Here is a 26,250-nt window from a genome sequence, read left to right as displayed (position 1 = left end):
ACCTGGTATCATTATGAAGTCCCAGGCTACTCCCTCAGATAATGAGAGGTCCCAGGTTGCAGCATCTAGGGCATAGGGGGCTAAAGAACTTTGAGGTCCAGAATATCTTCAAGGAGATGCAATCCAACTCACTCCATGAAGAGAAGAATGTGGACAAGAAATCTACAGGTTAGATGGTCAGACCCTTTTATTTGTAAAAATTCATTGCTTGGGGTCTGGAGGGAACATTGTTTCAGGTGTCATGGGGTCTCCCACCACACTGACACCTCCCACTGGCCATTTCAGGCATTAGGTCTGATCAGCAGGTGTGCCCTCTGGTGGCAGTAGCTCTCCCATCCTCATCTTTGCCCGCAGACCCACTACAATTCTGGTCTCACTGCCTGGGCTTGATGGCACAGCCCTCCAGCCATGTCACAATCCAGGCTCCCCCCTTCCAGGGGACTCCTTCTGCAACATTCTAGCTGCTCCTCACAGCAGCTTGGCAGTCCATAGCCTAGCAACTTCTTCAGCAGTAAGGGACAAGGGAGAGAAAGGATGGGATCCTGTAAACAACAGCTTCCTACTGCCCCTCCTTTCTTTCTCCACCAATCTGTCTCAGTTCTCTAGCTCCTTCACCCTCTTCCCAGGACCTCAGGCCTGCAAGCCCGATTCACAGTACTAGTCTCCACAACCCTCTAGAAAGCCAATCCCCTCCCTTGAGCTTCCTGCAGCTTCCTTTTATATGGGGCGGCTGGGCCTTGATTGGCTTTTTTTTCCTTGCAGCCCTCCCAGCTGGGTTTTAACCCTATCAGAGTCAGTGCGTGACAGACGCCGCATCACACAGGCTTTAGTGTAAGGTGCTATCACTGTTTTTGAAATAGCAGAAGTGGCTTTGTATGAGGATGGAAGTGCTCCTTCTTTTCCCTCTTCTTCTTCACCAAGTGGTTGCATGGGATGCCATTGTCACCCAGAAGTTCCCAATCCACAATTATCAGGGGCTGTCTGGAGGCATATCACACAGCCACAGTCAAAATGGCAGACAAGCGTGAGGGGGAGGGGATGAATATTAATGATAAAATACAAATCCAGCACAATAAACAAAGATATAACCAAGATATGTTATATTGCTGTAAAACAAGCAGCAGCATTCTGTCTGCACAGCATGTGAGAAGTGCAAGAAGCATTTTAAACACTGTTCTCAACATGTTTAACTGAAACCAAGTATCATTGTAATATCATTGTATTTAATCCTTTTTAACATCAACAGTACATCAACAGAATTATAATTTCAAAGTACAGTTTTCCAAGTGATTGTAAATAAAACAATAAGATTTTCAATCACAGTGTTTCCATAGTCACAGCGGGGCCTGGCAAACTTAGCTGACTAAAGACAAAGACAAACAAGCAATTGCAAAATGGAAAACTTGAGGGAAAAAGCTTACTGAGAAAGTAAGAAAGGGCCCTCCATTGAGGGCCACTTGTCTCTGGTGTAACCATTGAGAAAGTTTCTCCTTCCTACTCCAATGACAAGAGATTCCCATCCATGTCCCTGTCAATGAGGGAACCTTCCTCTCCGCTGCCAGGAAGCGTTTCTCTCTTATTCCAAGGACAAAAATCTCTCAGACCCACAGTTCCACTACACCTTGCCACTTATATGGGTTTATAATAATACCTATCCCTTATATGGAACTTTTCATCAGTAGATTTCGAAGGACTTCAAAACTGTGATGGATTTATCTTCACAATACTTCTGTGAGGTAGGGAAGTGTAATTATCCCCATTTTTACAGATGGGGAGCTGAGGCACAGAGGCTAAAGGGCTTGCCCAAGGTCACACAGGAAGTCTGTGGTGGAGCAGAAAATTGAATCTGGGTCTCCCAAGTCCTAGTCTGGTGCCCTAGCTACTGGGAGGATTGCCACTCTTCTCATTGAGACAGTCTTCTACCTCCCCCTCTTCTTCAAAAGTGGGAATCTCTGACACTCCAGTGAAGGACTCTCCTTGTACCATCCCCTCCTGCTGCCTCTAAAAGATTCTCCCCTCTTCCTTCAGCCCCATTCCAGTAAAATCATTGCAGGGGTGGCAGCTCTTAGCCCTTTCTCCTTCCCTGTCCACCTACCTGCTTTGAAAAGAGTGAACTGGTTAGGATCAGAGTAAAAGCTGGATCTACCTGGATATTGCTGGATCCTATAGCTTTTTAAATTGAAGCCCCATAGTTGTACCATCAAAATGGAGAAAAAGTCCAGCTGCCCCTACAGCCTAAGTAACACCCAGACACTGACACAGCCCAGTGCAGCAGTGCTGCAAGAACACAGATCCAATACTTCATTCTGCTGGATCTTTTCTGGCAATTTTTAACCCCAAACCTCAGTTGAATGCAGATGGATACAGAAGAGAAATTTGAGTTTTTGCAGCTTTCTTGTACCACAGTGTGTTGGGCCAGATTTTTTTTAGGTGCAGCATCAGAAGCAACAGTTGCTCTTTAGTTTGATGTTACGGTTTCTGGATCTGTGGCAGGATCCAGCTACTAGATCTGAGTTTTTGTAGTACTGTTGTCCTGGAGTGCACTAACATCCAGATTTTTAAGGTACAGCAGGGGCAGTTAAACTTGTTTTTTATTCAGGCAGTAGATTTTGAAGGATTGGGGCCAAAATCGGACAGGACACAGCAGGATCCAGGTGCTGGATCCAGGTTTTTGCTGCTCTGTTGTACCAGGATGCATCATGATTCAGGTTTAATTGATGGAAAAGGAGCATCTACACTTGCTCTCTACTTAGACAGTAGAGTTTGAAGTAGTGGGGAACAAAAATTGTCTGGCTCCAGATTTTACTTTTTCCAGCTGGTTTGCTGACCAGCCAATGAATGGGTGGGCCTGAGTATAAATAACCAGGTGGTCACTATTGACTCCTGCCAGCTGCTTCCATTTTATAATGATAAATCCCCTGATCAAGAACACTGTTGGAACAGTGCTGAAGGCTCTGCTCTAGCTTAGGCTGGGGACCTATCCCTATACTTTGTATGTGTGATTGTATCACAGAGATAAAACAGCTGTGGGAAGAATTAAATAAGCCTTCCCCTTCCCTGCTCTGAGGTTCTGTTCCTCCTCTGTAGGCAGGGAGATGCTGAGTTGAGGCTACTTCCCTGGGGTTAAGGTAAATGGATGTCTGGTTTAAGTAAAGGGTTGTACTCAGGCTTTTAGCTGGTGAGTTCTGATGCTATTTGGTCTGGCTTGTCTCTGACAGCAGCTGTATATTGGTGCCATTTTGGAGCTAATATTTATATGGGTAGCCTTGCTGGCTGGTGTTCAATAAACTCATGGCTTTGGGGATAATATAACATTTTTCTAGATAATATAATAATTTTCTAATTCCTTTAGAAAAAAGAATCTGAACTGCTGATGGAAATTGGGATGAGGGGGAGGCTTTGAGTCCTGTATGGCCTAGATTAGATGTGTTTGGTTCTCTTCCCCTGCACCCCCCCACAAGTACTTAGGTAAACATTTTATTAAAAACAACAATGATCAAGTATATAACAGCTTTTTGTTAGTTGGAGGGACTAATGCTTCTAGTGCATGGAGAAATCTTGGCAGATAGCATATCTCTCTGTGCACAAACATGAGGTGTGAATGTCTGAGTGGCTAGGTTCTTGGATAGCAGCATGTGTCCCCAGGAAGGGGATACAGAAGTTAAGTATGTCCTAAAAATCCTATTCACTTTACAAAGGGAACCTTTCAGCTTTCCCATACACTTTCTAGCAGATAATAACTAATATTGCCTGTGATATAACACGTGAACTAAAATCTCATGAGACTGTTCCAAATCTTATTACTTGATTCTGACTCTTGATAGTATCTTTCTTAAAGCACTTTCTTGGAGTGATGTGATTATGTGAACAGCTAAGTCTTTCTTTAAAACAAACCTTAATATTTCCTAAAATCTCATGGCTTCTTAGTGTTAGACTTCTGACCTTTTGACTGCTTGGGGGCTGGCAATAGTGTAACTCAAAAGTTACAAAGGATCTTATTTTAAAGTAGGGGAAGTATGGTTTTAAAACAAAAAAACAACAACTTTGTCCTTCAGGTGCAAGGTTAAAGTTGTCTCTTCTGACTGTTTTGATTGGCTGTGCAGACATGGCAGTTAAGGAGCCCACAGCACTCTCCAAAACGATGGGTGTTAGCTACCATTCCCTTAATTTAAAACATTCTAGGTCCCAGGTGCCATATAAACTATTGTGTGCCTAAAAGCTGCTGGCCTGATCGCTTGGTTACGCTGACACTGCTATTTAATTTTTTCCAGCATTTTATAATCTTAACTATTAAAAGTGCTTTAAATTAAATTCTATTAAATTTCCTGTGCAATCTTTTAATTCTTGCTCAGTTACAAGCTTTTGTCTTTTACCTTTATCTGGTTTTAATATGCAATCTTAAACCTAGTAACTAATTTTAAATCTTTGATACTTTAATTTATTTTAAAAATTAAAGGGAAAGGAATCTACAATACCATTTTTTAAAGATGGCTTTTATACCTGTGGCTGATAAACAATACACAGCTTAAAATTGCCTCCCAGCAAAAGGCACTTGGCTGAAGTTTAGTGGACAGAACACTGGGCTGGGATTCAAAACCCTGTGTTTTATTCCCAACTCTATGACGGGCCTGCTGGCTGACCTTGGCTAACTCACTTTATCTCTGTCTGTTTACCCATCCGTCAAATGGGCATTAGGATACTTCCTTCCTTTTGAGCTCTTTAAAGATCCGATGAAATACCATGAAATACAGCTAGGTATTAATGGAACTATCCCAGTGAACACTTAATCCTGCAAATAGTAGTCTGAAGTTCAATTTAAGTTATGCAATGGCTAATAATTTGTCTTGAGTACCTATAGTTTAGTGCCAACCATAGTTTATACTAGCATTCAGTGGTAGAAACTTTTATACTCAAGGCAGCATGTCCTATATGGTACACTAGACACTGCTTATGTAGCAAGCACTGAGACTCGTGAAACGTGCTCTGTCCTACCTGTCTACTGCCTCTTTAGTAGCACAACATAAAAGCTTTATGTGCTAAACTGTCTGGTCCTTTTATGCTGTACATATTGCAACCAGCCACCATCTTCTCTTCTTGTGTGGTGTGCAGAGGTTTTTTTTTTTTTTTTCAAGTTTGGCTTTTGAGGTACAGAATCTCTGCCGCGAGTTCAGGTAAACTAATTTGAAGTTTTTAGTGAATTAAGTAGGAAAATAATTAATAATCCTTAGTGATATCACAGTGAATTGGCTGGGCAGTAATAGTGCAGGAGAAGGCTATGTGTTGAATATTTGCTACTCTTTTGGCTCCTGACTGAAGTGTGAGAGAGCAGTCAGAATGAAAAGATTCCAAAGCAGGAGGCTGTTGGAAACATGGATGGATAATGACTAAGGCAGCTGAGGTTCCCTGCAAACAGTTAGACCTATCTTGAATTGAGAATAGTGTGGGTCATATATGTGGAGTAAAAAACAAATGAATTATATCTGGCCTGACTCCATGACACCAATTCTTTTCCAATAAAAGAATCTGACCTGTTGCAAGGTCCTGATACCAACCACCCCTGGCTGAGGGGCAACAATATTAAACCCAGTTTATTTTTATGCTGCCCCTTCTCTTTCAGTGTATAGAATGCAGCCTTAGTGTCAAACACCAAGGTGTTGTAGAGGTCATAAGAATGGCCATACTGGTCAGACTAAAAGTCCATCTAGCCCAGTATCCTGTCTTCCAACAGTGGCTAATGCCAGGTGCCCTAGAGGGAATGGACAGGTAATCATCAAGTGATCCATTCTCTGTTGCTCATTCCTAGCTTCTGAAAAACAGAGACTAGGGACACCATCCTGGCAATTAGCTATTGATGGATGTATCAGGTCAGGGGAAAGCAGAGAGGCTTTGACAGATGTGTAGGACACAACTGGGGCTTTAGCACACAGGAAAGAGGCTTGTGGTATGTTTCCTTTTGAGGGGCACATAGGAGTTGAGGATTAATTTCTCCTGGCCTCTCAAGCTTTTCCATGGGGTGGCTGTGGTTTTAAACTCTGAATGCCTTTGCTTCCCTGCCAGGCAACACTTGACAGCAATTGAGTATTCTGCTACACCCTACCCAATGTCCAATAGCTCTGAATAAACTTCTGATACAGTGATCAGCTGTGATGTGGTCAACACATCTGTTAATCTCCAGAGTTTACATCGGATTGATCTGAATGAGTTCACATCTTACTTAGAGCCTCTCTCTCAGGCTGTCTGCAGACAGCCTGAATCAGTTCATTTTTAAGATGGGATATTCAAAAACACGTAAGAAAATTAGTGGCCCAACTTCCCACTAGTTTTTAGGATTTCTTTTACAAAAAGAAGAGCCAGACTTTAGTTTCTCTAGAAGACTTTGGCTATGTAATATAATTATTCTACAATTTAAAGGGAATTCTGCAACTATTAAAATATCTGCATAATCCCATCCACAGGGTTTGTCTTACGCTAGGCATAAAATATAAATTTTCCTTTTAAAAATTGTACAGCATGGTAGGTTTGTGCTAAAGTCAAAGCATTGCTTGGAAAAATAAATACAACACATATTTGTACATGTATCTTTCAATTATCATTATTGGATCTGTTTTTATGAAGTCTACAGCTTAGCCTATCTTTGCTCAATGACCAATATTAAAGACTTTATCAGCTTATGCTTGACCAAACTGTATCTTGAGATACAGTATAATTTAACATTCCAGCTCTTAAATGAACAAACTTAAAAGTTAATATCAAGCTTTGTCTATTGATACAATCTCTGACTGGGTACAATTGGCTGATGTGAACACTGCTAGGTTAATTTATCGGTTGTAAGAAATTAAATTAGCTGAAGAAACTGTTTTATGTTAATGATAATACTATCCATTGGAAAATTCTATTTTCTGTAAGTAAACAGAGATGGGAGAGAATCAGAACAGTTCTGTATCTACAAGCACAACTAGAGATGAGGCTTCTTTTTAAATGCAAAAATAAGAGAAAACAGATCAAAATGCTATATGTAATAGTTCGTGTCTGACAAGATGCTGTCATTACAGTAAGAATGAGTTTAAGGTGTTAGTCTTATTTTAATCAACTCAAAGCTAACAATTGTTTCTGCTTGAAAATGTCATGTCTTACTGTATATCTTGATCAAAGGTGTGTAGGGGTTTTATTTGTCTTTTGGTTTGCAAACAGAAATTGGACAGGATTATTTTTAACTGAGTAATATTTGCTTTAGTAAGGTCAGCAGAAAATGGCAGCCTAATAGTTCTTGAATTTACTTGCATTGTAACTTAAAATCTAGCTTCCTCTTGGGTTAAATCAGTAATAAAATTTATGCTCTGGTTTCATTTTCTAACAATTATCTGGTAACATTCAGAAATAAACACCTTCAGTAGAAAAGGGTTGAAAATTCTTGTTTCAGGTATTCTCTCGGCTCTAAATTGGATGACAATATGATTAGTCTTATAGTAACTTATACTACACAACACTATTTTAAAAGAACCTTTTATTCCTACTCTTAAGTGAATACATATTTGCCTTCTAACATGCTAAAGACTGATTAAGTTTAGCACAACAGCACTATCTACTGGCAAAAGTCAAATGATTGCAAGCAATGTTTAGTAAAGTCCCCTTAACGGATTTCAAATGCACTAAGATGTATCGGGGTAGCATTCCATAAAGCTGTTGCAGCCTTGTTTGTACATAACAAGGATGGTATAAAGATACAAATTATATTCTTGTGCATATGGCCAAACTTGAAAAACAGGTAATCAAAGTCAAGTTTTATTTGACTATGCAATTTTATATGGTGGTTGCTTCAGTTATGACATGCAGTTTGGCAGAGATGTGTGAGATAGTTAATATTAGATCTATTCTTATATTCTAGGTCAGACCAACACATTTGTAAAGCTGCACATTACTGTCCTGTAAGTGTAATATGAAAAATAAACCAGTTTCATGAAAATCTTGACCTGGCTACAGCAAAAATCTGTGTTATACAACAGCTGAGATTTCTAACCTGAACTTCAAATCTAGGAAAACTTCTCTGCAACTTTTTTTGAATGAGGGTGTGTAGTGTTGTTGCCATGTTGGTCCCAGAATATTAGAGACAAGGTGGGTAAGGTAATATCTTTTATTGGCCCGTTGGTGAGAGAGACAAGCTTTTGAGCTTACACAGAGCTCTTCTTCAGGCCTGTGTAAACTCAAAAGCTTGTCTCCCTCACCAACAGAAGTTGGGTCCATGAATGAGTATAAGCAGAAAATTAACTAGATGTTTGAGTTATCCAGACCCGTAATTCCAGGTTTTTCCAGTATCCTATCTATTCCCGGGTTTCAGATGGCTTTGTAAACACTCTTCAGGTATAATAGCACTTCTAAACTAAGTAAAACATCAGTGGTTTCTAATGGTTTTCTATCTTGAACAGTAATGTTATAAATGTCATTTTTGTGATCTCAAGTATGCCTTATCACTGTTAAATATGCATCCAATGAACTGTTTCATTAAAGGAGCTAAAAACTAATGTTTAGTATTGCATGTAGCAGTGTCCTTTCACTTTATGTACTGAGAGCTTATACTTTTCCTGACTTGGTTTGTCCCACAATATTTACACTATAATTTATATTTAAACTTTATTTTTTCTTCACAGATTGATGCTATAACAGACCTTGGAACATGTGGCTATAGAAACTCACTAAAGATGTCTGTTCCAAATCAACAGTATCCATCTATTGTTAATCCTCCACCACCAGAATATATCAATCCTAAAAAAACTGGCTGTTTAACAAATCAACTTCAATATTTACAGAGAGTGATCATGAAAGCTATGTGGAGACACAACTTTTCCTGGCCATTTCACCAGCCTGTAGATGCTGCAGCATTAAACCTTCCTGTAAGACTCCATTTGAGTATTGTATTAAGCCTTATAATATGTTGAAGAATAAGTAAGTGAAATCTTAAAGGTAAACTGAAATGTTGGCTTTAAAAAATGAAATCTGTTACTCTACAGAGATTCTGGGCCGTGCTGCAGTTTAGGCCCCTAGGACTGTCTACATGATACCAGAAGTATTTCAGCCCCCAAAGCAGCCCAGGATGGGGGAGTCTATAAAGGGATCTTAAACCACCCCACCCAGCAACCCCTGAGCTAAAAGTTCTGAGCTGCGCTTCTTAGAGGTGCAGCACAAACTCTTAGCCCAGGCCTTTACTCTTCCATCACAATATTATGATAGGAATTGTCAGGAAATAATACTTGCTTGTAAACATTATTTTCCCCAATAAGTAGCTGAGATCTTGCAGTTGTTTTCTTCAGAGTGGAAAAAATCCAAATAGTTTCTACCACTGAAAATCTGATGCAACTTATCCAAATACCATCTTGATTTAATGTTATGTTTGTCTGTTCTAAGGCCTCATTTGAGTTTCTGGTAGGAATGGTTTAAAGATAGTCAGTGACCTGCTGTGCACAAGAGAAATATTAGAAAGAGAAATCCAGATGAATTTCCCACTAGAAAAAGCTTTCTCTTGGGGAATGGGAGTGGGATACCCTTCTAAAGACACCTGCTCTTAAAATAGTCAGTAGTTTCCTGACGTCTTTTAAACTGTTTATAGAGCATTATGTGTCCATTCAAACTTTTGTTCAGGGTTCAGAGAATAGTGTCAACACCTCTGACACATCCCTAAGAGGTTGACACTTAATGCTTCATAATCTGAAAGTATGGCACCTTTGAAACAGTTTAATATGCTATATTTACTTTTATGCATGTAAGATTTGAGAAAATATTGACTTTATTGAAGATATGTTATATTTTAGAGAATGTTTGATTGACATTTGGTCTTGTTTGTGGAATGTCCAATTAACACTTTAAACCAGTAAATTAATGGATTACCTTTTTTCTGTAATCATCATGTCTCTCTGACAGGAAGGTGGTGAAACTGACCAATGCTCATAAGCTTCTTTCACTGTTATACTGACAGTGTGTCACTTTTTTTTTCTACACTGCAGAGAAGATGAATACAAATACTAAGGGTTTAAAAAAAATAAACCTCATCAGACTTCCTCAACACCATATGCCTGCTGTATGACTTTCACTCACTATTTTGGGGCCTTGATGTAGGGGAAAACTGAGACTTTAACTGGTTTGAGTGGAGAAAGAATTAAGAATGTGTGGTCATTTTCTCACTAGGATAGTCTGCTTTCTCCCTATATCTGTCCTGTCAAAATCTCCAGTTCAAATACAGAATTACGCATTAGTTGACCAGAATAGCTCAAAGTTGTCTTGACTTTTAAGTGAAACACCGAACTTCTGATTTTAACTTTCATTTTCTACTTAGTGCTACGTTTTAAAAGCAGGCCCCCTTAGATAACCTTCAAGAAACTTAAAAAGGCAATATTCCATTCTTAAAATCACTTATAAATGTATGCATACCTCCTAAAAGAAGGCTAGCCACATTTCTCAGTTTGGAAGTCTGAGATATGAAGGGTTGTTTTCAATGGCTTGGTTCTTGCTTGAACTATAGACTTCCTCTCAAGAATGCGTATGTCCAGTCACAGCCCAGGGGTTAGGCTGTTCACCTGGGATGTGGGACACCCAGATCTGAATTCCCACTCTACTTGATTTGGTGCAGGAACTTGAACCTGAGTGTCCCACATCCTAGGTGAGTGCCCTAAGTGCTGGATTATAGCATCAATCTCTTTCTGGACCAATGAATACTTATTTTCTGAAATAGCACATCATAAAATTAAAAGAATGGAAATTAACTAGATGACCTAACATCTTTCTAATACCCTACCAAAGAAGGCTTAGAAACCTAGGAATTGCCATACTGAATCAGACCAGTGGTCCAGTAGTGATCCAGTAGTCACTAAGGATCTGTTTCTGAACAATGCCAAAGAAAGGTGTAATAAACCCTGACAGGTGATTATGGGATAACTTGTCCCCAAATAAAGCTTTCTCCTAACCCTAAATAGTTTTTGGATTATGCACTGAAGTATGAGTGTTTTTTATCCCTGCCCAAACCCTGATTTCTTTGTTGTTTACAATTAACTCTGGCTATAACTCTCATCTTGTAAAGCTCTTGGTCTTAATGAGATCCTGTGGCAATGAGTTCCACAAGCAAATTGTATATTGTGTGGAAAAAGTGCTTCTTTCATCAGTTCTAAACTCTCTGCACAATTTGGTGTCACTGATTGTTCCTTCTTGTATTATGAGACAGAATGAACAGAAGTTTGATGTATCTTCTCAATAGCATTCGTTACACTGTGTACTCTTATTTTTGCACTTGAGGGTATGCAATCCTGGCCTCTCTCAATATGAGGTTTTATGCCTTGAACCATTATTGTTACCCAACTCTGAACTCCCTCAGGATGCTGCTGTATTCTTTCTGATTTTTGTGGGGTGGAGGGTTATGTATTAATCTAGTCTTGTCAAGGAATGAGGCTTCCACCACAACAGCCCTTAGACTTTTAATATGCTAAAAGATGTTGCTCTTAAGTTTATAATTTCTTAACCTAGTCAAGTTTCTCCTGGTTATCCCCTTGGATTACCCTTAAACTTGCCTTTCATTAGTGTCTACATGTACCAGCCATTTATAAATTGTTTCCATTACATAGTTGTTACTTAACCAAGCTATGGTATAAATACTTAGTTCTTTTAACATTTTCTCTCAAATCAGACCCTCCAGACAATTTATTTTGTTTGGAGTAGCAGACATAGCCCTTCATCCACATCTGTTTCTCTTGACAAACTCATTTGGTCAGTTTGTCCAAAAGCACTGTCAAAGTGACTGTCGTCTGTATTTTGTTTTTGTTCTTAGGAGAAGCTGTCACTTAAGGTTAATATTGTAGATCATTCATTCAGAGTTGTGGCAACAATTGTAGTTAGCCTCAGGACAGTTTTGCCTCTTTAAATTTCTAAGGCAGCCACTTAGAATTTAACACACATTTTCAGAAATAGTGTAGCTTCAACTTTTGCATAATCTACAATAAATTCTGTCTGGATTCATTACAAGGACAGTGAGTATCTAACCTAACCCTTCTGACACCAAAAGGGGACAGGAAGTGGCAGAAGAGATCAGTATTTTGACAATAGTTGTCTTTTTAGCTGTGCAGTTTAAATGTTGTTCTGATCATGTTGTTGAACAGACACTTAAACATTATTATGATGTATTTAGCCTTTTGTTCCAGTGGATGAATTGCTCTAGTTATAGGTGCTTCAGAGGTTGTCATTACTAACTTAATTATTTGAAGCGTATGTAACCTAGTTAATGGGAGTGTAAAACTGTTGAATGTTTCTGATTTCTTCTAACCTAGGGATTAACAACTGTGTGCTAATTCCCAGAGGTTGAAGTGAGCAATTCTACTAGGACTTTTTTTTTTTTAAATGGTCAGTCCGCTAGGACTTGAATTCACCTTTTGTCTTTAGGGAAGCACCATGGCCTAATGGATAATGTACTGGACGGACATCAAGAGACCTAGACTCTAGTCCCAGTGCTACCTGCAATTTGCTTCCATTTCTCCATCTGGGAAATGGGGATGCTTATTTTCACTTGTAAATTGCTTTGAAACCAATAGATTCATAGATAGTAAGGTCAGAAGGGACCATTCTGATCATCTAATCCGACCTCCTGCACAACGCAGGCCACAGAATCTCACCCACCCACTCCTACGAAAAACCTCACCTATGTCTGAGCTATTGAACTCCTCAAATCATGGTTTAAAGACTTCAAGGAGCAGAGAAGCCTCCCTCAAGTGACCCGTGCCCCATGCTACAGAGGAAGGCAAAAAACCTCCAGGGCCTCTCCAGTCTGCCCTGGAGGAAAATTCCTTCCCGACCCCAAATATGGCGATCAGCTAAACCCTGAGCATATGGGCAAGATTCACCAGCTAGATACTACAGAAAATTCTTTCCTGGGTAACTCAGATCCCATCCATCTAATATCCAATCTCAGGGGATAGGCCTATTTACCATGAATATTTAAAGATCAATTAATTACCAAAATCACATTCCCATCATACCATCTCCTCCATAAACTTATGGAGTAGAATCTTAAAGCCAGATAGATCTTTTGCCCCCACTGCTTCCCTTGGAAGGCTATTCCAAAACTTCACTCCTCTGATGGTTAGAAACCTTCATCTAATTTCAAGTCTAAACTTCCTAGTGGCCAGTTTATACCCATTTGTTCTGGTGTCCAGATTGGTGCCGAGCTGAAATAATTCCTCTCCCTCTCCTGTATTTATCCCTCTGATATATTTATAGAGAGCAATCATATCTCCCCTCAACCTTCTTTTAGTTAGGCTAAACAAGCCAAGCTCCTTCAGTCTCCTTTCATAAGACAAGTTTTCCATTCCTCGGATCATCCTAGTAGCCCTTCTCTGTACCTGCTCCAGTTTGAATTCATCCTTTTTAAACATGGGAGACCAGAACTGCACACAGTATTCTAGGTGAGGTCTCACCAGTGCCTTGTATAATGGTACTAAAACCTCCTTATCCCTACTGGAAATGCCTCTCCTGGTGCATCCCAAAACCGCATTAGCTTTTTTCACAGCCATATCATATTGGCAGCTCATAGTCATCCTATGATCAACCAATACTCCAAGGTCCTTCTCCTCTTCCGTTACTTCTAATTGATGCATCCCCAGCTTATAACTAAAATTCTTGTTGTTAATCCCAAAATGCATAATCTTACACTTCTCACTATTAAATTTCATCCTATTACTTGAAAAGTGCTATATAAGAGAACTATTATTCCTAACAGAAGTGTCATTTATCCACATGGTCATAATCAATAATACTATTGAAATGAGTACTTTTAAAAAAAAATCTAAGTTCCATAATACCTCTGCTGTTGTGGCACTTACTATGCTTTTAATGGAAACTTTAAACCTGGAGGAAAGCTTTCTTTTAATAGAATGTTCCTATTCCAAATTTAGCAACATAGTAGTTCTGTTCTCCTGTTAAGGTTAACAGGTTGTCCTCAAATGTACAAGAGCACTCATGTTCTAGTAATTCTTATTAATCTTTAATTAAATTCACAAATTTATATAGTTTTAACCATCTTTTTCAAAACCACAGGATTATTATAATATCATTAAGAAACCCATGGACTTGAGCACAATTAAAAAGCGTTTGGAACATAATTATTATACAAAAGCTACAGACTGCATTGAAGACTTTAAAACTATGTTCACAAACTGCTATGTGTACAACAAGGTATGTAAAATGCTAAAAAGAGGGGACTGTAGTAAATGATAGTGATCAGTAGGCCATATACCCAATTCTTAAAGTGTTTGCTATTGATGCTTTTGTTACTTGTAACAGCCAAGTAACCTAACATGTCTCTGAATTTTAATGGAAAACATTCATTTAAATAGACTGCTAGTATTTATTCAAACTTACCAAAAGCACCTAGTCAATTTCTAGCCATCTGTACAATTCATTGAAAGGATAAATGTCCCCACACAAGGATCCTACCAACAAATCCACTACAACATAGCCCATGTAATCGCACAACAAACATGTTTAACAATTAAAAAGCTTATCATAAGTAAGATGCATGCGCACACACGCTCCTGATTATCCTGAATCCCACACTCCACTCCTTCAGGAAGCTGGGTGAACAGAGGAGCTTTGCAATGGATAATGACTGACAAAATAACGTGCGACAGACCAAAGGAAGAAGCAACTTTTAAAATGCTTCTTATGCATGGCAAACTCAGGTGATTTTGTTCTAATACTTGATTGCAGCACCCTCATGAGTTGAAGGATGCTCAAGTGAACAGCCTGAAATTTGTCTCAGTGTAGGGGTGGGATAGTTGGGGGGAATATTGAAGGAAATAATAAAGGGGTGGTGGGGCATTTAGTCTTTCAATATAATCATAATTTGTTGTGGAACTGGTGGGGTGGATTATGTAACTCTTTTAAGGTTGTTCTGTAATAACTTCAGATTGACAGTAAACTTGTAATGCATTATGCTACAGAACATGGATGTATTATAATGCTACTGAACGTAATACTCTTGTATATTGTATATTAAATTATTGTATTGTATATTGCCTATATTTTGTGATTTACAAACATAATTATATGTTGCAGCCAGGTGATGACATTGTTTTTATGGCACAAGAGCTAGAAAAAGTATTTATGCAGAAAGTGGCACAAATGCCTCCAGAAGAGAGAATAGTGATTGTCAACAAAGGGAAAAGAAAAGGAAAGAAACAAGAAGGTAAATACTAGATTACATACAGTGTTTATATTAACTTGCTAACAGTTCAAATTTTAATTACAACTTTTTTTGTAAACATCAAATTGTGGAAGAGTTGATATTCTTTTTATGGAATGGTAAAATTTTATGGCAACTGTAAGCAGTTTACTATTTGGACTAAAACCTAATGCTACTAAACCTTACTGTGGAGCAGTTGGGGTGAGCACTCTATATTTCACAAAATGACAACTGTCACTTGATTTTCCTGGAATTCAGTAGACAGGCAAAAAATCATTGCTTCAACATTTAAGCAGGTTCAATATGCCAATAATAAATAACCTCTCCAGTTCTAGCTGAATAACTTTTTTTTTTTTTAAATTCTACCTTTTGACATGAGTTTGAGGTTTAGCTCATTCTCTGCATTGACAATTAACAGGTACAGTAGTATAGTTACAGGGAAAAATTGTTTATCTATTTGATGAAAGATGCTTCCTGAAAGGAGCAGATGTTCCATAATTCCATATGTTCCATATTTGTTCCATAATTTAGTTTTTTTATTGTAAGCTAGTTAATATATTTTTAAGTTAAGAAGTTAAAAGTAAAATATTAAGTATTTGAAAAGGGAAATGCAAGTCTGTGTTAGCCTTCTTCCAGGTGTGAGAGCAGAGGTGTGCAGGTCGAGTTATCCGGTTTTCTATTCTTATCTCTGTCACTAAATCTGTCATTGATAAAATTGTTTAGTATTCTTGTACCTCTGCTTCTCCTCTCTGTAAAATTAAGATGCTTCTGAGCACTTCACAGAAGTGTGATCTGCTGATTTAAAGGTGCTGTATAAACAAATGGCTGTTGATTGATCGCAGTTAAATCATGGGACTAACTCAAATTAATTGCGATTAATCACAGTTTTAATTGCACTTTAAACAGCATACTAATTTAAATTTATTTATTAATCCAAAAATATAATAAATGATTATTTTAAATTTATTAAATATTTTGGATGTTTTTCTACATTTTCATATATTGATTTCAATTACAACATAAAAATATACATTTTATATTCTATTACAAATATTTTCACTAAAAATAAACAAAAGATAGTATTTTATAGTTCACCTCATGAAAGTACTGTACTGCAATCTTTGTTGTGAAAGTGCAACTTCTATATAACAATATGCTGCTCTTCATTTCCTTTCACAAGAGTATATATACTTTGGTCATGAACTGGGTATCTGTTTGGAAATCTGATTTCTCATAAAATGGCTCTACCATCATGCTGTCCAAACAGGTTGTTTTTTGTTCTCTCCCCCCTCCCCCCCGACTCTAGAATCATAGAATATTAGGATTGGAAGGGACCTCAGGAGGTCATCTAGTCCAACCCCCTGCTCAAAGCAGGATCAATCCCCAATTTTTGCCCCAAATGGCCCCCTCAAGGATTGAACTCTCAATCCTGGGTTTAGCAGGCCAATGCTCAAACCACTGAGTTATCAATTTGGAGCTTTGTGAGTCGTACCTTTATTAAATGTTATACATAACAATGTTTACTATAGTTTCAGAAGTTTCAAACTTGTCTGTTTTCAAAATACTGTATGTTGCCAGAGAGACGCATTTAACAAGAAAGATAAGTGAGAATGTATCCTCTCTGTAGGAATTAAAAGTAAATTATGTTGGATTTGCCTTGAAACTACAAGATAGATACATGATGACACAGGCGACAGCTCTTGGGTCTGTGCACTTGGCAGTAGACCAGCAGTCATGAGCCGTTATCTCTAACAAATTATACTGTATGCTGTCTTAATTAGAGCTGCAGCACCCTCTCCCCAGTTGCTTCCTATGATTCCTTCACTTCTGACAGTAAAGGGGCACTGCTCTCAGCTGCCTCTACTGTATCATCCTGTTCGCTTGATGGCTATCTACCAAAACTTGTGTAAATTTGTCATTCAGTGTCCTGTATTTAAATATTCTGTTACTGCTGTACTTATGGTGTAGGCCTCATGGCTCCATGCTTTCTGGAGTTAATCCTCTGTCAAACTCTTCTACTACTTTGAAGAAGAAAGAAGAGACTTGAGGATTTCCCTGTTTCCTTTTATCTCAAGTATATCTGAGAAGCATCCCAAGCATCTGGATCTAAAGGTAGAGGAGGCCTGGGATTACTTTAAATCAAAGCTGCAAAAGCTATCGGAAGCCTGTATCCCAAGAAAGGGGAAAAAATTCATAGGAGTTGTAGACCAAGCTGGATGAGCAAGCATCTTAAAGAGGTGATTAAGAAGAAACAGAAAACATACAGGGAGTGGAAAATGGGAGGGATCAGCAAGGAAAGCTACCTTACTGAGGTCAGAACATGTAGGGATAAAGTGAGACAGGCTAAAAGTTGAGTAGAGTTGGAGCTTGCAAAGGGAATTAAAACCAATAGTAAAAGGTTCTATAGCCATATAAATAAGAAGAAAACTAAGAAAGAAGAAGTGGGGCCGCTAAACACTGAGGATGGAGTGGAGGCCAAAGATAATCTAGGCATGGCCCAATATCTAAACAAATACTTTGCCTCAGTCTTTAATAAGGCTAAAGAGGATCTTAGGGATAATGGTAGCATGACAAATGGGAATGAGGATATGGAGATAACATTACCATATCTGAGGTAGAAGCGAAGCTCGAACAGCTTAATGGGACTAAATCGGGGGGCCCAGATAATCTTCATCCAAGAATATTAAAGGGATTGGCACCTGAAATTGCAAGCCCATTAGCAAGAATTTTTAATGAATCTGTAAACTCAGAAGTTGTACCGAATGATTGGAGAATTGCTAATATAGTTCCTATTTTTAAGAAAAGGAAAAAAAAAAAGTGATCTGGGTAACTACAGGCCCGTTAGTTTGACATCTGTAGTATGCAAGGTCCTGGAAAAAATTTTGAAGGAGAAATTAGTTAAGGACATTGAAGTCAATGGTAAATGGGACAAAATACAACATGGTTTTACAAAAGGTAGATCGTGCCAAACCAACCTGATCTCCTTCTTTGAGAAAGTAACAGATTTTTTTAGACAAAGGAAACAGTGGATCTAATTTACCTAGATTTCAGTAAGGCGTTTGATACTGTGTCACATGGGGAATTATTAGTTAAATTGGAAAAGATGGGGATCAATATGAACATCAAAAGGTGGATAAGGAATTGGTTAAAGGGGAGGCTACAATGGGTTCTTCTGAAAGGCGAACTGTCAGGTTGGAGGGAGGTTACCAGTGGAGTTCCTCAGGGATCAGTTTTGGGACCAGTCTTATTTAATCTTTTTATTACTGACCTCGGCACAAAAAGTGGGAGTGTGCTAATAAAGGTGCAGATGATACAAAGCTGAGAGGTATTGCCAATTCAGAGAAGGATCGGGATATTATACAGGAGGATCTGGATGACCTTGTAAACTGGAGTAATGGTAATAGGATGAAATTTAATAGTGAGAAGTGTAAGGTTGTGCATTTAGGGATTAATAACAAGAATTTTAGTTATAAGCTGGGGACGCATCAATTAGAAGTAACAGAAGAGGAGAAAGACCTTGGAGTATTGGTTGATCATAGGATGAATATGAGCTGCCAATGTGATATGGCTGTGAAAAAAGCTAACGTGGTTTTGGGATGCATCAGGAGAGGCATTTCCAGTAGGGATAAGGAGGTTTTAGTACCATTATACAAGGCGCTAGTGAGACCTCACCTGGAATACTGTGTGCAGTTCTGGTCTCCCATGTTTAAAAAGGATGAATTCAAACTGGAGCGGGTACAGAGAAGGGCTACTAGGATGATCCGAGGAATGGAAAACTTGTCTTATGAAAGGAGACTGAAGGAGCTTGGCTTGTTTAGCCTAACTAAAAGAAGGTTGAGGGGAGATATGATTGCTCTCTATAAATATATCAGAGGGATAAATATAAGAGAGGGAGAGGAATTATTTCAGCTCAGCACCAATGTGGACACAAGAACAAATAGGTATAAACTGGCCACCAGGAAGTTTAGACTTGAAATTAGACGAAGGTTTCTAACTATCAGAGTGAAGTTTTGGAATAGACTTCCAAGGGAAGCAGGGGGGGCAAAAGATCTTTTGGCTTTAAGATTCTACTCGATAAGTTTATGGAGGAGATGGTATGATGGGATAATGTGATTTTGGTAATTAATTGATCTTTAAATATTTAGGGTAAATAGGTCTAATCCCCTGAGATGGGATATTAGATGGATGGGATCTGAGTTACCCAGGAAAGAATTTTCTGTAGTATCTAGCTGGTGAATCTTGCCCATATGCTCAGGGTTTAGCTGATCGCCATATTTGAGGTCGGGAAGGAATTTTCCTCCAGGGCAGATTGGAGAGGCCCTGGAGGTTTTTCGCCTCCCTCTGTAGCATGGGGCACAGGTCACTTGAGGGAGGCTTCTCTGCTCCTTGAAGTCTTTAAACCATGATTTGAGGACTTCAATAGCTCAGACATAGGTGAGGTTTTTTGTAGGAGTGGGTGAGTGAGATTCTGTGGCCTGGGTAGTGCAGGAGGTCAGACTAGATGATCAGAATGGTCCCTTCTGACCTTAGTTTCTATGAATCTATGACAGGCCCTAGCTGTTTTTGTGCCTTGCCCTCTTGCATCCCACCCCTCAAGCAGCTGAGCCAAAAATAAAAAAGGGTAAGCTAACTGGGAACACAGCCAAAAAAAAATGACATTGTGCTTTGGCATGCCTGAGGCAACTGCCCTATTCGCCCATCCTGAGAACTGGCCCTAAGCATCCTTATAGTGTTTTAAAATGACCTGTCTGCTAGATGAATAAAACAGTCTGCTTTGAGGTGGACCATGACTTACTATTTTTTTTTCTTACCATGTTACTCTTTTGGTCTCCCCAGTGCTCCCTAGAAGACCATAAACCTCCATGTTTGAAAGCCTCATGTGAACAGAATAAGGGATCTTCACTATGTTGACAGGTTTCAGAGTAGCAGCCGTGTTAGTCTGTATCTGCAAAAGAAAAGGAGGACTTGGGGCACCTTAGAGACTAAGAAATTTATTTGAGCATAAGCTTTCGTGAGCTACAGCTCACTTCATCGGATGCATGCAGTGGAAGTGAGCTGTAGCTCACGAAAGTTTATGCTCAAATAAATTTCTTGGTCTCTAAGATGCCACAAGTCCTCCTTCACTATGCTGAGTGTCTACACAAATGCCACACTTCTCCAGTTCACTCAAAAGTATGTGCCACCACTGCCTGGCTATTGCCTAATCTAGATACAAAGTGTCCTTGGAACATTAGGCACTTAAATATATAAACTTTCATGGTGCATTTGGCTAGCACTTGTGCTGAGGAAATTACTGATGTTCCTTCATGAACCTCCCTAAGAAAATATTAGTTTCTCTTTAAGAAAGGCTTATCCTTATTTTTGATACTGAACAGGCCAGACATCTTGAAATGCCTATAAAGGGCTAGGGTGGCAGTGAAAAATTACCAGTGCTGACAACAGCCATGCTACCCTGGCAGTCTATACAAGCGGTGGCTAGGAAGAAAGTTGGCTCCTAGGGATAACTCCAGATTTCCTTTTCATCCTCTTGGAGAAAATTGTGAAGGAAAATAAGTCAATTTGGTGCCCCATTTTGGTGCCATTCCATCTTGCATTAAATTCTTCATTAACGAGGTGATACTGTAAATGCATCTCACTACTTTCAGAGCTGGTATCAAGAGTCAGTTTCAATAAGTCGCCTATCAAGATTATTCATACACCCTTACATCCATCCCAGGGAGGTTCTCTTCCACAATCTGTTTCAAAGATATTAAGAACTTCATGTGGAGTAACGAATGGCCTGTGATAACATACCCAACCCCTCTCGCTTACCACTCAACATGTTCTGCTCTTTGAGAACCATCTCTTAATGTTTGGCAGAGTGAATATTTTATTGTCACCTTTGGTAGGCCTTTGATTTTTAGGGTCACATTAAAGGAGCGACTGCTTCCACAGTGAACCTTCAATCAGACGTCACATGGGATATTTATGAGGGCAGCCACTTGGAGTACACAATTATAAATCATTGTTGCTTGGACTCCTCAAGTTAATAATTAGCTTGCTTAAGTGGTCTTACAGAACCCCTTTTCCAAGCTAAGTGCTTCTCCAAATTAGTAAACTTACTTTTGGAATATTGGAATTTGGAATAGTAGAACTTAAATTACAGAGAGGATTTCTGTCACAGACTGTTTATCTGGTATCTGTTTCTAGTTCCAGTACTACTTCTATTCTAGTCCTTTTTTTTTTTTTTTTTAATCCAAATGGCAGACCTCAATGGAGAAATTCAGTTTCCAAAAACAGAGACCTAAAAAAGCCTGTATCTCTGGAAAAAAGATGACTTAACTAACTATTGCTTTCAAAGATAAATAGTTTAGTTCAGTTTTTTTCAAGGGCATTAACTCGGTTGAAGACTCCTGGGGGCATTATGGCTCCGCTGCTGAACTAGCACTTCAGATCTGAACCAGGAGAGTCCCCATCTGGACTTGCATTAGGAGCATGAATGCAAGAGTGGTAATTGTTGCACTTAAGTATAGCTTCAGAGAGCTCCAATTGCAGGTAAGTATTAGGTCAGTTGAAAATAAGACGATGTGGCCTTTGAGCCTACAACAGGAGCTTTGTGAAAGGAAATGTTATGACTGGAATGTAAAGATGGGGGTTCATCAATAGGATTATGACTAAGTTGCCTGCAATAACAGGAGACTGGACTTGATGACCAAGAGATCTCTTCTATAAGAACATAGGACTGGAATTGTTGGGACACCAAAGTACACATCTCAGTGTAAATTGATTTGATTTATTAGGAGCTCAGCAGCCCAATTCAGGAGTTTGTACCACTAAGCAAAATCAACTGCAGAAGCAACTTGAAAGCGTTGTTAAGCAGCCTCATGTGATGACTCCAGTACCACAGCAGCCTGTGCTAGCCCCTCTGTCAATGGCTCAATCGACTACCTTAATGTCAGCCACACTACCCATATCAAAAGTAAGTTATCTTTTGAATACTGGCTTCTAAATGAAAGTAGACTGATACTGTCTGGGGCAGTAGTTGGTACAGCCACATATAGTGTGGCTCACAATGCACAAAACGAATGGAACACCATTTAACATAAGGCACTGTGAATGAGCACAACCTATTTATCTTGCATCTTATAAAATGTAGATTTTTTTTTATACACAATTTCTGATCTCTTGAATAAGTGGGGCAGCACTAATTACAGTATATAGGGCGGAGGTTGAGTCAAAATGGAGGGTTATTGCATATTTAAATCTGGGGGGGTTGCTTTTCTTTGTGCTGAGATGAGTTAAAGAATGTGTTTGTTTTTTAGAAAGATGGTTTGAGAGAGTGGTAGCTTTGCTTTATGTTAAGTTAAAGGTAGTTTCCAAATATGGGGACAGATCTCTGCTAAACTTCAAAATTAAATATTCAAAAGAAACTGATCTAGTTTTAATGTAAACTAAGTCCATGATATGATGGAAATGCTCAATTTTCAAAATAAGCAGATTACCTGTTAAATCTACAACAGAATAGTTACCTTAAACAACTCTTTTTGTATGAGCTACCAAAAACAATTGCTGCTATCTAGACCTGTGCATGAAACCATGCCATTTTGGTTAGCTCAAACCATCTCCTATCAACTAGCTTTGTTTCAACTATTCCAGCTGGAAACATGCACGCGCTCTCCCAGACCCTTTTCAGAAAAGTAAAAATATGTATCTGGTGAGTGTCTTGGTGAGCTAGTGGCAAAATGCATATATTGTATTTCTTCCAAACCAGCGGCAGCACAATGTTAGACAAAACTTAAGAGCTAAAAGCTTGTATTCGTGGCCTCCAATTAGGCCTCAAATACTAGAGTCCAGCAATTTTTATAGTTGCTGGTGGCTGTTCTTATGTCAACTTCATAATCTAGTAAGTTTTTTGAGATTTTTACCCTACTTAAATGTGACCGCAAAATAAATTGAACTGTAATACTTTCCTTCCAACTCTAAAGAAGAAAGCATTACATTTGATGCTAGATTGTAACACTTTGCTGAAAATGTAGGTCTTAAATATAAAATTGTAGAAACAAGTTCTACAGTTGTGGAGAAAAAATACAGAAGCTTTTTGTCTAAAAAAACAAATTTCTCTTGCTATTTATAGTGGAATTGTGCTGTTTTAATTACTTGAAATATTCTGTGTAAACTTTTGTTTTCTAGGTTAAAAAGGGTGTGAAAAGGAAGGCTGATACTACTACAATATTCACAGCAAGCTGTGAATCTTCTCCAGTGCTTAATGAACCAAAAGTTGCTAAAATATCATGTAGAAGAGAAAGTGAATGTAGTGTACCAGACAGTCATCTAAAGAAAGACTTGCCAGATTCTCAACAGACACTTGAAGTTGTCAAAAATGTTCAGTTATCAGAACAATTAAAGCATTGTAGTGAGATCCTTAAAGAAATGTTTGCAAAGAAACATGCATCATATGCTTGGCCTTTCTATAAACCTGTAGACGTTATAGCTTTGGGGCTCAATGACCACCATGATACCATGAAATGCCCTATAGACCTTGGAACTATTAAGGTAAGAGGTTTTGGCTAGATTCACAACTCTGGTTTATTCTCATGTGTAGGGGATTTATGGTCCTAAATTAAATATACCTTTTTAAATTGAATCTGAAAATGTCACAAAGACTTGGTTCTTTAAGGAAAGTAAACCTAGGCACAAATACTGCATATCCTGCTGTACATAATGTCTTATGGTTATTTCATGTTGTTGATTAACTGGTAAAGTAATTAGTTTGCTTACTTATAGGGTGAACTGAGCTCAAAAATTAGTAAGAGGTCTTGCGTCACAGTTAGACTTTCACTCAAGCAAACTTCTAGTGGTGATGCAAGCTTTCCAAGTTTCTAGCCTATCTGTATAAACCTACTGGGGCACAGGTAAAAGTACCTTTTGGGTCACTTTTTATATATGCTGACAGTAGTCTTCTATATAAACAGAATAGTCTTTATCACTTTCCCAGTATTTAAGTATCACTCTAGCCCTTCAAGGCTCACTCTCATGATGCAATCTGAAACCTCAGACACCCGGATGTCTCAACTGTGTAAGCTCCCTGTTTTGTCTTAAACTTAACTGCTCCCCTATCTTAATTGGTAGGGCCATAATTCGGACTCTGTCATGTTTGCCCCCATTTATAAAAAACACAATAAGTCCTTTAGACAGTGTAGTCAAGGACTGAAAAAATGGATACATATTTTTATAAAATGTTGATTTCTAAAGTTGGGTTTCCAGACCCTAATTTAGTTACCTAAATAAGTGGCCTAAGTTTCAGAAGAATTGAGAACTTAATGGCTCCCATTGATTTCAATGGAGCTGTCAGGTACTCAGTTCTTCTGAAAATTAGGCCACTTATTTAGGTAGCTAAATTAGGATCTGGGAACCAACTTTAAGTGCCCATATTTATTTTTTATTTATTGCAAAACCTTGGCCTGGATTTATTTACAGAGTATTTCAGTCATCTACATGAGTTACAATACAAATTAAAGCTAGGACACCTGCAGAACAAATGCAAGTTCTTTATAATCTATAACTGAACATTAGCTAAAGCTTTTTGGTACTACAACAGAAAGTTTAGTTGTTCAGATCCTGTTAGTATCATAGCTTTAAATCAATAAAATTATATTGCTGACAGTTAATATTTGCAACAGAATATTCTAAGTCAGAAGAGGCTATGTGATGTATGAGCTTGTGTGGTGTGTGTGTGTGTGTGTGTGTGTGTGTGTGTGTTGAGGTTTTTTTTTTTTTCTTTTTTTAATGATGGTTTTGGAGCTTCTGCAGTATGGTAACCCTACTGCACAAGATTTATTCTGATGCTGGAAGTATCAATCTTTCTTGACTTTTTTTTATATTTGGTGTTAAGCCCCAGATACATAGTCTGTAGCTTAAAGTTTAGATCATCTAAAATGCAACTTCATTATTCTGTTTCCTCATAGAAGAAAATGGATAACTATGAATATAAAGATACACAAGCGTTTGCAGCAGATATTAGATTAATGTTTATGAATTGCTACAAATACAACTCCCCAGACCATGAAGTGGTTGCTATGGCAAGAAAACTGCAGGTAAGTTATCACTTAGTAAATGAAACTGGACCACCCAAGATTCCCACTGTGGAGCTGTTCTGGTAATGGCTCTTGGAGAATTGGCATCTGAGATAGAAGAGAAATCATTGGGTGCTAGGTGACCTGTGACCACTCTAGGACATTTAGACCAATACAAAGAGACCAGTAAAGATGACAAACTCTTCTATAAAAGAGGTCCCAACATGTTTTATTTATATTTTAGGATATCTTTGAGATGCAATTTGCCAAAATTCCAGATGAACCTGTTGCAAATATACCACCATCACAGCCCAAAACAGAAATAGCAAGTGCTTTTTCTAGTGAAAGCAGCAGTGATGACTCCACTGAAGAAAGATCATCTGAAGATTCAGAAGAGGAAAGAACAAAGCACCTTGCAAAGCTTCAGGAACAAGTAAGCAACAATGCTCTGTACAAAGTGCATGACTATTATAGCCTTGGGTGGCTCTTGTTCGCATGTATCCATTCTAAGGTCTAGAACCAAGTGCTAGGAACCCAAGTAAAGAGGTTTTTTTTTTTTTTTTAAACGTATGTCCAGAAGTGTGCATTTGGGGTGGTGGTACAGAATTATTTTCTTATGTGGTAGCACACTGCACTGTGGCTACTTTGTGGGAGATTTTCATAGAAAATCAGGGTTGGAAGGGACCTCAGGAGGTCATCTAGTCCAACCCCCTGCTCAAAGCAGGACCAATCCCCAGTTTTTGCCCCAGATCCCTAAATGGCCCCCTCAAGGATTGAACTCACAACCCTGGGTTTAGCAGGCCAATGCTCAAACCACTGAGTTATCCCAGGCTTAACTTTCTACATACTGGCTTCAGAGCCTTCAGTAGGCAGACGTTGTTGAATAGGATATCTGCTACCTGTTTTTTTAAAATGCATTGGATTAAAATTTCAAAAGTGCCTAAATCTAGTTGGTATTGCCTTGTTCTGAAGCCCCAATCCAATTGG

At 38.6% G+C, this 26,250-nt stretch overlaps 1 protein-coding gene across 3 annotated transcripts in view; it reads left to right on the top strand.

Moving 5' to 3' along the window:
* The first annotated feature begins 2,883 nt into the window (after positions 1 to 2,883).
* The window catches only part of BRDT (bromodomain testis associated), a 51,097-nt gene continuing 27,730 nt past the window's right edge, over positions 2,884 to 26,250 (top strand). Inside the window, exons 1-8 of one of the 3 annotated variants that reach the window (XM_038414829.1) lie at positions 2,884 to 3,128; positions 8,646 to 8,888; positions 14,065 to 14,202; positions 15,085 to 15,214; positions 21,991 to 22,169; positions 23,381 to 23,743; positions 25,156 to 25,284; positions 25,508 to 25,696. In XM_038414829.1, the coding sequence (XP_038270757.1) occupies positions 8,697 to 8,888; positions 14,065 to 14,202; positions 15,085 to 15,214; positions 21,991 to 22,169; positions 23,381 to 23,743; positions 25,156 to 25,284; positions 25,508 to 25,696 (1,320 nt within the window). In that variant the 5' untranslated portion in view covers positions 2,884 to 3,128; positions 8,646 to 8,696. Of the gene's footprint in view, positions 3,179 to 8,645; positions 8,889 to 14,064; positions 14,203 to 15,084; positions 15,215 to 21,990; positions 22,170 to 23,380; positions 23,744 to 25,155; positions 25,285 to 25,507; positions 25,697 to 26,250 lie in introns of all 3 variants that reach the window. The other 2 variants (XR_006273753.1, XM_038414831.2) reach the window with 2 other exon arrangements.

The sequence above is a fragment of the Dermochelys coriacea genome, chromosome 8 (assembly GCF_009764565.3).
Source record: "Dermochelys coriacea isolate rDerCor1 chromosome 8, rDerCor1.pri.v4, whole genome shotgun sequence".
Classification (NCBI taxonomy): Eukaryota; Metazoa; Chordata; order Testudines; family Dermochelyidae; genus Dermochelys; species Dermochelys coriacea.
Note: the sequence above shows the minus strand (reverse complement) of the source record. Positions and strands in the feature narration are given on the sequence as shown.